The 13,272-nt window shown below is 42.0% G+C and overlaps 2 protein-coding genes across 3 annotated transcripts; one reads left to right on the top strand and one right to left on the bottom strand.

Annotated features, from left to right (window-relative positions):
* The first annotated feature begins 170 nt into the window (after window positions 1-170).
* LOC136439278 (GTP-binding protein RAD-like) lies at window positions 171-7,772 on the top strand. Its single transcript, XM_066434602.1, has 5 exons — window positions 171-1,893; window positions 2,422-2,590; window positions 5,754-5,839; window positions 6,009-6,213; window positions 6,669-7,772. The coding sequence occupies exons 1-5, from the start codon at window positions 1,138-1,140 to the stop codon at window positions 6,947-6,949; spliced, it is 1,497 nt and encodes a 498-aa protein (XP_066290699.1). The 5' UTR covers window positions 171-1,137; the 3' UTR covers window positions 6,950-7,772.
* LOC136439280 (protein IMPACT-like) lies at window positions 7,086-11,509 on the bottom strand. 2 transcript variants are annotated; one of them, XM_066434604.1, is made up of 11 exons: window positions 10,976-11,507; window positions 10,611-10,739; window positions 10,424-10,476; window positions 10,096-10,158; window positions 9,870-9,955; window positions 9,548-9,655; window positions 9,103-9,197; window positions 8,820-8,893; window positions 8,540-8,630; window positions 8,054-8,188; window positions 7,086-7,942 (listed from the first exon to the last, which is right to left on the bottom strand). In XM_066434604.1, the coding sequence occupies exons 1-11, from the start codon at window positions 11,009-11,011 to the stop codon at window positions 7,892-7,894; spliced, it is 921 nt and encodes a 306-aa protein (XP_066290701.1). In that variant the 5' UTR covers window positions 11,012-11,507; the 3' UTR covers window positions 7,086-7,891. The 2 variants fall into 2 exon arrangements, with proteins under 2 accessions (XP_066290701.1, XP_066290702.1); XM_066434605.1 differs by lacking the exon at window positions 10,096-10,158 and having other exon boundaries at window positions 10,976-11,509.
* Between the last annotated feature and the right edge of the window lie 1,763 nt (window positions 11,510-13,272).

Below are 13,272 nucleotides of genomic sequence, written 5' to 3'. Positions count from 1 at the left end.
GCAGATATAATGTAAAGTTACATTTTTGTAACAATGGCATTACGTCAGGGGTGCCTGTCACTCAAATATCTCGTCGTATCATGTAACGTCACGTGCTGGACGATTCATGGAGTTTTCTAAGACGGGAACGAAGTACAACAGGGGAGGACACTTGTGGGCCCGTTACAGCGACTTTGTGAGTAAGAGGGTTGTTGACTGCAAGGTGACGCATCCTGCTGTCGTGTATATACCACTATCAACATACAAACGACAGCCGGAACCGTCCACACAGACACACATCTCCCTATTTATGGTCGGCAGGTATAATTAATAAAGCTGTTCTTACACAGGAATCCCATCGACGCCTGCGTGTCGGAACAAAAAACCGTGGCGATTGTTTTCCTTGTCTATTAGCGGAGATGTAGCGATGATGTACAGTCATTAGCGTACAGTGCCATCCCGAGGGACATGACCTACAGCCGACCCCTGGGTCGATCTCGATTTTTCTATCTCAAACTAACCTGTTGAAGTTGAAGTCTTACGTACTTCAGGATATGAACATGGCCAATTCTAGCAATGTCTATCATATATAAAGCAACTCAATGGAGCTGGACACGCTAATACTAGTAACCCAGATTACCGCAGCATGAACCAACGTCATCTGATACTGTAAAAATATCAAACAAATCCATCACTGATATGTTTTGGGCATGGACAGATAACAAATGTCTTTGGGATCAATTATTCATGGCGAGCCCTACCTGTGGAATTATACCTCCGCGCATAGAAGATTACATTGCGTGCGGAAGGCCGGGCACGCCATATTTTATTTGTATGGCCCATGAGCGACTAGGGCAATGTCCATTACGTGTTAGTGCAGGTGAAACATCGAAGCAATTTCTTGGAGAACGCACTCGTGTACGTACAGGTTCAACATTCCACTTGTTTTATGTCCGACTGTGGTTAAGCTATCTGTACCAGTGGGACATACCGTAGTTACTGCGTAGGCTAGGCTGATGACGTGTTCTGACGTCTTTACGTGAAGCCAATGAAAACCAATATTTGCATTGGATTGGCCTTGTCGGTCAGAAATTGCCCGAAATTCTTTTCACCGAGGTACATGTTCTTTTCTGCCGTGTATTTCCTTGGTCGCCAGTCATGACGCTGGAGTCGGGGCGGCCGGGCGGCAGAGGGCAGTCTGGTGGCTGTAAACGCCGCTTGCGGTTCAGGAAACTGAAGGCATTTTCTGACTCGTTGACTCGTTTCAGGGGTCGGTTTCAAGCTCGGTCCGAAGAAGGGGAAAATGAGCGAAGTTCTCCGGGCATTGGCGCGGCACCGCCCGTGCAGACGCCCACAGGCCTTGGCCACAGACTCTCCGCGCTGTCCAAGTCGATGACATCGCTGAGTTCCATCGGAGCTACAAGTACGACTAAGCCTGTGGTCGGGACGGAAGCGGACACAGAGACTGAGAAAGATTCGGGATCAGGAGCTGGACGGACCAACAGATATCGGAAGAATGTACAGAAGGCTGTGCGAGGCAGACTCTCCTCTCTATCTCGCTCGCTCGGTAATCTAACCGAAAGTAATCCCAGCTTGCAAGAAAGTCACACAAGGAACGAAGAGGATCCGGCGGGAGCTACAGCTACAGCCAACGGGCCAACAGGAGGACTGCAGTGGCTTTCCCGCTCGCTCAGTAATCTTGTGGGACTAGGGGGGGAACTGAGTCATGAAAAGCTAGCTGGGTTCGACAATATTTGCTACGTGGGTTTTGAAGAAACTCGGAGAGACACAGCGAACGGTTTCGACAATGTTTGTTACGGTTCTCTAGACGAAGATGAAGATCATGAAGGTCTTCCGTCACCTAGATGTGAACGTGCAAATGGACAAGCAAGCCATTCAACTCATCCAGGCGAGGTTTGTTGTCATTATTCTCGGTATAGATACAACTGGCGTTACTGCTGTGAAAGATGTACAAGTAATGTATCAGTATTGTCTTAGAGATGGGTTGTGAAGGCAAACGTCGACTGATCTTTGATGTGAAAAAAAATTATTAATTTTCTGTCGTTATTACTTTGAAAAAGGTTTGAAATGTAGATGAGAAATGTAGATAGTGGACAGTGATATACTAGTAGCAAGAAACAGATCACCGAGCAGTGCTGCTGTTGTTTGAGAATCACAATGGCCACCCGATAGCTTACACAATATTATTTAATAATGGTCGATGCGCTCCACTTGCTAACAGCCATTGCTTCATACAAAGACGAGATCGTTTTCGATATATAGGTGAAATATTTAAGGGAACAGCAAATGCTTTCATACAGTCATGTCGAGTGCAATGCTAATTAAAAAAAAAAACGCCATTAGTGGTGATTCTACATCGGATACCATGACAGATGATCTATTCTTGATCCATAATTAACCCCTGATTGCCATTATCAACAGTCCCCCGGATATCGTGTGGTTGTCATGGGTGCTGAGAACGTGGGGAAGACGGAGCTGGTGCACCAGTTCATGGGGATGGGGCGGCTGGCGTACGGCAACCCCGCCGCAGACGTGGACGACGACGACTCGTCATTTGAGGACCCTTACGCCGATCCAGACCAGATGGAAGGTAAATACAATATTGTGTGATGGACATTACTCATCACGATGTAGCATTTTTCTACTAAATATGAAACGCATGTGAAATATGTGATATCCTAAATACCGCAGTTTCATGTAACCGCTACTGTACACAAAATATTTATGTGTTTCCGCAAAAAGTAATATTGTTGCTTATATTCCTTTTGCGACGAAAAGCAGTCTCATCTGTACTTTTGGTACTTACAAAGAAAACAAAAAAGAAAAAAAAGGCGCGATGTAACAAGTGGCTACTTTTGTTCATCAGTAATAACCGCTGAGTGATAACATTACGAGATTACATCTACCATATAGTTTTGAAGTTTGAACTGCTCCCCTTTTTCCCCAAACTTAATCCACCTGTTTGCACGGGCACTCAGCACACCGGTACCGGGCTGTAATATTTGCCTTCAGGCATAGATTTCACACATATATCATCTACTGATCACTCGCTTTTGTTAAAGCCCGACGGGCCTTGAAATAAATTGTGAATAAAAACAATTACAAATATCAACGCTTATATTCTAGTTGCCTAGTTTGCGACCAAAGCACTGACGTGTCAAGTTGACATGTATATAAGTTAGGTCGGTGTGTCCCGGCGCGGCAACCATTGTGAGCTTTGTTTAGGTAATGGAAAATTCATGTTGCTTCGAGTTCTATCTATATAGACTGTGAACAAATGTTATACTATTATCCTATTCACAAATGCTTTATTGACGTATTCTTCAACGGTTTTATAGTGATGTTCTCAATGTTCATCTATGACATTGTGCATATGGTTTTGGGCTTAAGTGAATGAAAATTCCTTTTGCTCAGTGTACTGCATAAACCAAATTCTAACATACACCCGATTGGAAACCCTGCTCACGGAAGTAATATACAAGTTACACGATATAGGCGGTCTTGATTAATTACAATACCTGCTACAGAACACCTGGTGGAATGTAAAGTAGCTCTTATCTCAGGAACTGTATCAAATACAGTACTAGGAACTCCACCCAAGAATGAATCGTGCGCGGAACAAGAAAATCAAACATGAATACCAACGCCAATGTTTACGGATTGAGCAATATTCGTTATCATTACAATCTGTAACAAAGGACGGAAGACAGTTAAAAACAAACATTGGGTATTTAACGTCTATCTGCTTCTGTTTGATATCGCACCAAAATGAGCACTAGAAGAATGCTGGTAGTCTCATGTAGGCCTAAACGTCTGGCGTTTCCACAAAATTCGTCCTTGGGGTTTACCTGAGCCAGCAAGGTCAACTAGTTAACTATTAAAGATATGTCACGATCTGGGCTCTAATCAACATGTTTTGTTTGGAAGTTGCTCTACTGCACCATCAAATGGTAGTAGACTGAGGTACCAAGACAGTTCTGCCCAGGATTTACTTACGGTTACTGTTAACATTACACGATGTTTCGCATTGGCGAAAAGTGTCCCTGTCCTTGGTGCTGAACAGTAGGTCATCTGTGGGGAGACATAGGGTTGGGGTTCGACGGGCTCACTGCAGGTAGCAGCAACGTAATGGAGACAGAGAGACAACATATGCAACTTGCAGTTTTAATTCTGGCAATTTTCGGACCTTTGCAAAATTTTCATTTTTCCTCAAACTTTCTCGTGACCGGGGACCTTTTGCATAAGATTTCTTTGCACTCCGATTATACACGAATATAGGCGCATTTGCCGGGTGTTGTTTTTTACTTGGTTCTGGTCGTCTGCCGATAATAACATTGCAGTGACTTGCCGTGACCTACGTGACAGAAACTAGACTATAAATACATGGGTGCCGTGGATCAACGCTGACGTAAATCCGTCTCCTTGACGTAGAACTAATTACCAAGCGGCTTTAGAGTGAAAGAGCGCTGGCGCACTCGCAAAGTGCAGGGGATAAGGGGCTTCAAACAGCAGAGATCCTCTCGTCCTCCATTCCTTATGTAGAAGTAGGCCCTTGTATACATGATACTTAAATGGAAGCACCCCTTCCATGTTCCTGACGACCCCTTGAGCTTGATGTACGAATACGGCATGAGTGCTAATGGGAGAGTGCCCTCTAGTGATGGTGCTTCATGGTGTCTAATGAAGTAGTGATCCCTGTCTTGTAAGAGCTCTTCCTTTTTCAATTTGGCACAAGCCCTATTATTAGAGGGTGAACGTGTTTTCGTCTGAAAACGTTGGAGTCACAAACAGTTGAAGGATATTCAGCAAATAAGTACCCGTCATAGCAACATACAACACTGATGGACCAGGCAAGTCTGAGCCTAGATAATCCTGAAGGTTTGACGTGTGTGTCTAAAGCTTAAGCTTATGTACAACTTAACGTCAAAAGATTACCGGCAATTACGCAGGCGAGGTGCAGACCATTTAAGTCGTGTGGACAAACAGCAACGAGACTTTTGAAGAGAGAGGATGATTATAGGGAGTACTGGTAACGGAATGCGTCGTGGTTTGTAATTGGGTTGTTGGTGCTTCTCTGCTCAAACGGTATAAAGGTGTGAGGAAACATGAATTTTATATATTGACCGAACTTGAAGGAATATCTTTGGCGTATGAAGAGATTAACAATTCAATGAATAAAAAGGCAGATCCCCAAATGAATCATTGTGGAAAATAACTGTTTTTTCTAAATGTCGTGAAATTGGGTCAGATCGGCAGTGAAATATCCCCAGCAGTCATCTATAATTCACGACGCGAATTTCTAGACAATACCGAAATGTCATGTGATGTTCAATTGTGTGTGCATGTATTAGACAAATGGGCATTGATCTGACACTAATTGTTAAGCGTTGTATGACGTATCCAGCGATATCTTTCAGGGTTACAATGTTAGGTGTGTCTATTCAAGACCTCGTAGTTTGCTGTTTGCTGTTGAGCAGTACATGAGTTTTAAAGAGAATGATTCGTTTGGTGTTCAGCATAAAACAATAAGGGAATTGATTCATTAGCCTGAGTGTCATCCTAGTTAGTTCTGGGGCTCCCATACTCTCCTCTCACGAACTAGTCCTGTTGGTGGGGGGAGAGTATGAGAACCCTGGTGAACTACCTAGGATGAAACTCAGGCTATCTATTCGGCAGGCCAATCGCTGAATTATTGAAATGAATACAAGCAATATGAAAAGAGTGACGTCCTACTACGTGATTGATTGTTGCAGAGCATCACTTCGGTACGGTGCACGAGAGAGAGCTGAAGGTCGGAGGTGAGAAGACCAAGCTATGGATTTTGGACATGTCTGCCAAGGTAGCTACACATTCCTCACTTTAGAAAGTTTCTCTTTTTTGTTTCCCTTTTTACTATAACATCATATAAATGACAGCAGACGTACATGTATTTCCATTTAATTTCAAGGGTCAACGAGAATAGGAACAGTATCAAAGCCTGCATAAAGTTGTTGTTTTTTCCCTCAAAGGATCTCCGGGAAGATCTCGACCACAGTTATCTGGAAGTTGGGAACGCCTTCGTGGTGGTTTACTCGTGCACGGACAAGGCCAGTTTTGACGAGGCCCTGAACACGTGTGCCACCTTGCGGCAGAGACGGCGGGCCTGCGGAACACCTGTCATCCTGGTGGCCAACAAGAGCGACCTGGTCAGGTGTAGGCAGGTGTGTCCAAAAGGTGAGCTCACTTCTCAACCCTTCTTTTGTCTTCAAAATCCCCAGGGCATTTACAACATAGGTATTGCACGGTTTAGTTCACAATTGCAAACATAAAATAGGGAAATAGCATGGAAGTGCACAGTCTTTTGTAAGCCTCTTTGCAAGGCCTATCTTTATAAATCATTCATAATGAAAGTATCTACATCTATTATTCAATCCTCCACACTACAAACTTGGCATGTGTTGCCATTTTGGCATGATCCAAGTGACTCAATGAATACCTTAATTTAATATTTACAAGATATTGTGTCCCTCAAAATGAAGTGTCTGCTCAATGTAATAAAACTACAGTTGTCTTCTTTGTTGACATGTCAATATGACGGCCATTACATGCATAAGATGCAATTAGCTGGACAAAAAGTCCAGACAATTACACCACACATCCATTCATTTTTCATGTCCATCTGTTTCCAGAGGCCGTCTCCTGCGCCTTGGTCCTGGACTGTAAGTTCATCGAGACGTCAGCCATGTACGACCTGAACGTGGACCTGCTCTTCGAGGGCGTGGTCCGCCAGCTGCGTCTGCGCGGGAGAGGAATCTCAGCGGACAAGCTACCGGCCGTCCCCACATGCACAGGCGACAGCCACGGACGGTACAAGAAGAAGCTGCAAAACTTTGTTGACCAGTTCTTGCCAGTTCAGGACAGAATGGCCAAACTGAAGGCCAAGTCATGTGGTGACTTATCTGTTCTGTAAATAGTCACACTATCACAGTAAGATGTAAGATTCAAGCAACACATGCCACAAATCTTAAGGTAGTGTTAGATGTTGCATTCACCTGGTACATGTATGCAGTAAAATCTTGATGGATCATATGTTTGATGACTTTGACTTTGGTGTTATTCAATGGTGAACTTTAATCTGTGTGTTACATGTATGGGTATTGTATTTATTAATAAACTATCTAAGCTTTAAAATACATGTTTCTCACATGTAATTTATCATGTATCGTAATAAAGGTACGATGTATGAATACAGTAATGTGCTGCTGCGAACTTGTTATCTTGTAAATGCTTAATGCACTGTTTTAAATGACGATCTTCGTTGTTCTGAACATTTATCGCTGCCAGTGGTCCCTGTGTATCAGCCTTGCTATCTATTCCTATTCTACACAACAAGTTCTTGCCATAATAATTCAAAGTAAAACAATCTTAGAAATTTACAGTAAGGAATTACGTCCATGTGTAGTCTTCTAATACAATGTACTATCAACATGAAAAATTGATTAGCATCATATACATTACTAAGATTGCTTAATGAGAAATTGCACATGTCTGTTTCAAACATATTCTAAGTATTCAAGAACGAGCCAAGACTGAACAAGGAATAAAGTGAAATTGCCATATGATTGTGGCTGATTGTACATGTATCTAATAAAGATAGTAAAAGTGGTACAGGCACTGTTGGTATCGTTCAACTCATGAAATATTAAAGACAAATATGATATATTAAAATTATTCCACATTTACATTATTCATCAGCTTAGAGTTCCTCTAGATGAAAGCTGTACGACTTTTTTTTCATAAATTCTGTCACCAAATTTAGTATTTAGTAACTCCTTCATCCTCACAACAAGGCATATGTTTTACAAAATCATTCTTTAAATTTAATGATGGCACTCTATTTGTTACATTCCTGTCATTTACTCTTCTTTGACTTTGTCTTCTTTCCTTTTGAGGCACCGTCATCCTAGAAAGAAACCAAAACAGGGATGATGCACATTCGTGGAGGGATATGATCAAAATCTAAATTACTTTTGTTCACTCATAAAAAGAAACAACAGAGAAGCCAGATCCTGACCTTAGCTTCCAGGTAGCCACAGGTGTCCAGGATGTTGCGGGTGCAGTTGTTGATGTGTTTGAACCTGTCTGGTCCCAGGTGGATCCCTCCGTACCACCTGGACACAATCACCAGCACATTCCTCACATCCAGGATCTGGCAGAATAACAAGAAATGGAGAACAGCCCTAAACTCTTGCTGTGATGAAAATAGATCTATAAACAATGTACATGTACTATCATACCATTTCATGAAGAAAGATCAGAACAACCATAGCCAAGGTTCGACTACCTTGGCTATTCAATTCCAAAGTGTTGTTTCAGGGAAAGACCAGGTGTGGAAAATAAAGCCATTTATAGCTAAAATTTCCTCTCATCTGTAATATTTCTCTCTGTTCAGCAGGTGCAATTTTAAGGTGTCAAAGAGCTCTTTTAGTTGTCATATCTTAGTCAACCATTTATTTTGTCCTGTTTCTAAGCTGGAGTCACTTTATCATATCAATTGTACCTCCATTATGTGCAGCATTCGACCCCCCGCTGCAGTCTCGCCATCATCGTCACAATCTTGGATGAAAGAATTCCTGTCTTCACAAAAGATTCTGGAAAGACAAAAGTCAAAGTCAGAGTAGAAGAAGTATATATGGGAAAAGGATCAGAACGCTGTCATCCAAGGAGGTCTAAAACCTCATTGGGTCAAGTATTGACAAGAAAAGAAGTTGGACATTGAATTGAGAAAACATTTTGGGAAAGTAAAGAAACAAGCATTACAAAAAAAATCATTACTTTACCTGTAGGCCATAATGTTGTGTGTAGCATTTGCAATTTTTTTGTTCTCCATCAGCTTCCCCTGCACCAGTTTCACCTGACAAAGGTTAAACAAAAAGTGCTTCAGCTCTATAGGTCTCTAACTTACCAGTGTAACTATAGTGCAAAATTTGTGCATTGTAGAAATCATAGCAGTCTATGGTTTGAAAAATGAACAAGTAGCCATGCTCCTACATTGCACACTTTCAAAAATATAACTAAATCATGTTTACCAAACCGTAGAAAGAAATGGACCATCCATCTCACCTGCCTGACTGACACCACAGGTGCCAGGTGTGCCTGGAAGGTGCTCCTCTTGTCTGTGACTGGCTCCCCGTGGTGGATGGGTGGGAGTTCTTCATCTGTTGGATCAATCAAAAGGGTCATTAGATACAACAGTTACTACATATACTAGACTGTGCTATTATGATATATCAAACTCTAGCTTGCTGGAATGATACAGTCCTCGCCACTGTTGACCTAAAAAAACTTCAAGACAAGCCAGGAGATGGAAGTACATGCATCTTCAAAAGCTATATTACAATTGGCAGAAGATGAAGCATTGTTTATTGAAAGGAGGTGATTTCTATGATTTCTTTAGATTTGATTTCTAACATGAAAGTAACAAACACAAGATGACAAATCAACTGTTTAGAAGTTTCTATGAAAAGGTTTACTTGGACTATAAAGATTGCTACATCTTGACGCTAACCTTGTGCAGGAGAAAGATCACTATCTGAGGAAGCAGGAGAGATCACAACTGTGACTGTTTCCTCTGCATCCTCTTCCTCACAACTTTTCTTGGCACTGCCTGATGGACCTTGTTGACAGACACAAGAAAGAAGAGCTTTCTGATATGCACATCTAACAGTCACATAAGTGTAACCAATGCAGTGAAAAATAGGTATGGAATATATGCAAAGTGTTGTAAACATAAGTTCATGTCAAATCAATAGACAAAGACAGCATATATATTCCATATCACAAAAATGAAAATTCAACACTGCAGCATGTTTCAACTTGTAAAGCCACACCTGACTGATCCCTTTCTCCTTTCTCCAGTAGAAATTCTCGGACCCTTTCCACCCAGAGAAAAAGAACCGGCTCTCCAATGTTCTGTCTGTCATGTAAGGAAAGTGAAAATGATATCAAAACATACAAACACCATAAAGATATACAAACACCCCAATTAAGATTTATGTCTTATGAAGGCAAATTATGAATAAGATGCAAGAGAACAGATGACTGACACAAACTTACAGGTAAACTTCATCCAGACTTCTAGACAGTTCAATTCTTTCTTGTCCTTTTAACCATGGTGCACTGAAATGAAGACATAAATTAAAAATCAGCTAAAAATTGTGATCAGATGAGAAAAAATCTACATCATCATTTAGATTATGATCTACACACACCTGAGTAATAAGTCTTTAAAGATTAATCCAAAACATGGGTAGTAATATATGTCTCTGAAAGAATGGCGCACAGTTCAGTACAAACCTTGAGCTTATAACCTATACATAAAGACAAGTATCTTAAGTTCTACTTAAAGCTTACCCAAAGTTAAGAAATCGTACTGTTTACTTACTTCAGCTCATAGATCGGAGGAGACAAACGTGGGTAATCAGTGGGTAAAATAACCTGGAATTGAAAGATGGCATGGTTTTAAATCGAATGCTGCCAGGGAATTCATATTATAATTATTCTGATGTCGATGAAAAGTCTGTATAATCACACAATAACTTGAACAAGAAACATAAACAGTATACATGTACCTGTAGACACAGTGCCCACTGCTGTTTCTCCTCCCCATCCGTGACCTGTATACAGTACACACGGGACACCTCGTCCACAACACACCACTCATCTCCATAGATGGCTGATAGAGCTTCTATCTCCTCCACCTGTATTAAACACATCACATGCAAAACATTGCAAAGGCTAGTTGACTTGACATGCATGCCATGTGCACATTCATAGACGAGAGAAAATGAGACAAGAATGTCAGGACTATCATAAAGACTAGAAAATTTGAATATGGTGAGCTACAGAATATATATCTGGATCTAATATGAAGTTTATATATAAAGTTTGGTCGTTCCGCCCCTTTCCACCCCCCACCCCCATTTCCACACGTCACCTGTGATGCCAAATTGTCGTCCGACTCTGCTTCCATCTCCAACCAGTATCAACCCTGAGGCATGTGTAGTGTGCATGAGTCTGTAGTCCAGCTGTTGACTGTGTAGATGGCGAAATCGTTGAAGCCAGATCGTATTTTGACCGAGATTTCAGGAGAACTTCGTGCTAGCAGACGCCAAAATATCTGTTACGCGCCGATTTGAGGCACAAGACATGGTCACGTAAAAACTCAATAGATCTCGCACGAAAGGCCAAATCATGCATATAAATGTGTCCCTGTAATGTCAAGAAGCTTGTCTAAGCTCCTGCGATACACTTGGAGATCCAAATATAATTTTCGAACGAGATTTGCACACTCAAAGTTGGCCCCAAATGAGCCTTCTTGTGTTAAATTCTGTCGTAGATTTCGCACTGCATGGGGGTTTCCGTGCTACCGTTTCAGCATTATCAGGCGTAATTTACTTCCGGGTCGTAGCAGAAGGGCTTGCGGCCGAACACGGAAGTGTGGTCAATCTTCACGTTCTATCCAAAGATATGTGATTATTCATATGTTAGAATACTTTTCTTATTTTAGAATTTGTCATGCAGTGCAAATAAACAAATGTAACCGGCTCCTTACTGGGCGCCCAGTACGGAACCGACGACACCTACCGGGCATACGTCACCTAAAGTGTCTGTGCTCGCTGCGGTAAGCTTGTACGTATATGCTCAGAAGCAGTTGAGACATAGGGGGCTGAGTTCCGGGAAAAGTTGGAGAAGCCCAAAGAAGACGGTGGCTTCGGCACTCTGGAGGCAACCTTCATGAAAGCAGACCCAATTCTAAAATGAAAGAATTTTCCGTGCCTATATGGGTGTACACACGCCCTTGAAAAAGCAAGGTTGAATTTAAATTGGGTCTATGGAATGACCCAATTCTAAAATGAAAACTTTTACGTTTGACGCCCGTGCCTATATGGGTGTACACACGACCTTGAGAAGCCAAGGTTGACATTGGGTCAATGGAATGACCCAATTCTAAAATGAAAACTTTTCCATTTGACGCCCGTGCCTATATGGGTGTACACACGCCCTTGAGAAGCCAAGGTTGACATTGGGTCAATGGAATGACCCAATTCTAAAATCAAAACTTTTCCGTCCTACGTCCGTGCCTATATGAGTGTACGCACGCCCTTGAGAAGGCAAGGTTGACATTGGGTCAATGGAATGACCCAATTCAAAAAAAGGAAAACTTTTCCGTTTGAGTCCGTGACTATATGGGTGTACACACGCCCTCGAGAGGGCAAGGTTGAAATTGGGTCAATGGAATGACCCAATTCTAAAATGAAAACATTCCGTTTGACGTCCGTACCTATATGGGTGTACACACTACATTGAGAAGCCAAAGTTGAAATTAGGTCCATGGAATGAACCAATTCTAAAATCAAAGACTTTTCTGTCCTACGCCCGTGCTTATGTTGGTGTACACACGCCCTTGAGAAGCCAAGCCTTGAAATTGGGTCAATGGAATGACCCAATTCTAAAATGAAGTACTTCTCCATTTGACGTCCGTGTCTATATGGGTGTACACACGCCCTTGACAAGCCAAGGTTGAAATTGGGTCAATGGAATGACCCAGTTCTAAAATGAAAACTTTTCCGATTGACGTCCGTGCCTATATGAGTGTACACACGCCCTTGAGAAGACAAGGTTGAAATTGGGTCAATGGAATGACCCAAAATTCTATAATGAAAACTTTTCCTTCCTACGTCCGTCCCTATGTTGGTGTACACACGCCCTTGAGAGGGCCAGGTTGAAATTGGGTCAATGGAATGACCCAATTCTATAATCAAAGACTTTTCTGTCCTACGCCGTGCCTATGTTGGTGTACACACACACTTGAGAAGGCAAGGTTGAAATTGGGTCAATAGAATGACCCAATTCTAAAATGAAAACATTCCGTTTGACGTCTGTGCCTATATGGGTGTATACACGACATTGAGAAGCCAAAGCTGACATTGGGTCTATGGAATGAACCAATTCCAAAATGAAGTACTTTTAAGTTTGACGTCCGTGCCTATATGGGTGTACACACGGCCTTCAGAAGCCAAGGTTGACATTAGGTCAATGGAATGATCCAATTCTAAAATTAAAACTTTTCCGTCCTACATCCGTGCCTATATGGGTGTACACACGCCCTTGAGAAGGCAAGGTTGAAAATGGGTCTATGGAATGACCCTGAAATGAAGTACTTTTAAGTTTGACGTCCGTACCTATATGGGTGTACACACGCCCTTGAGAAGGCAAGGTTGACATTGGGTC

Source organism: Branchiostoma lanceolatum, chromosome 7 (genome assembly GCF_035083965.1).
Source record: "Branchiostoma lanceolatum isolate klBraLanc5 chromosome 7, klBraLanc5.hap2, whole genome shotgun sequence".
Taxonomy (NCBI): Eukaryota; Metazoa; Chordata; class Leptocardii; order Amphioxiformes; family Branchiostomatidae; genus Branchiostoma; species Branchiostoma lanceolatum.
The sequence above is the reverse complement of the archived record's forward strand: the minus strand, read 5'-3'. Positions and strand labels throughout refer to the sequence as shown.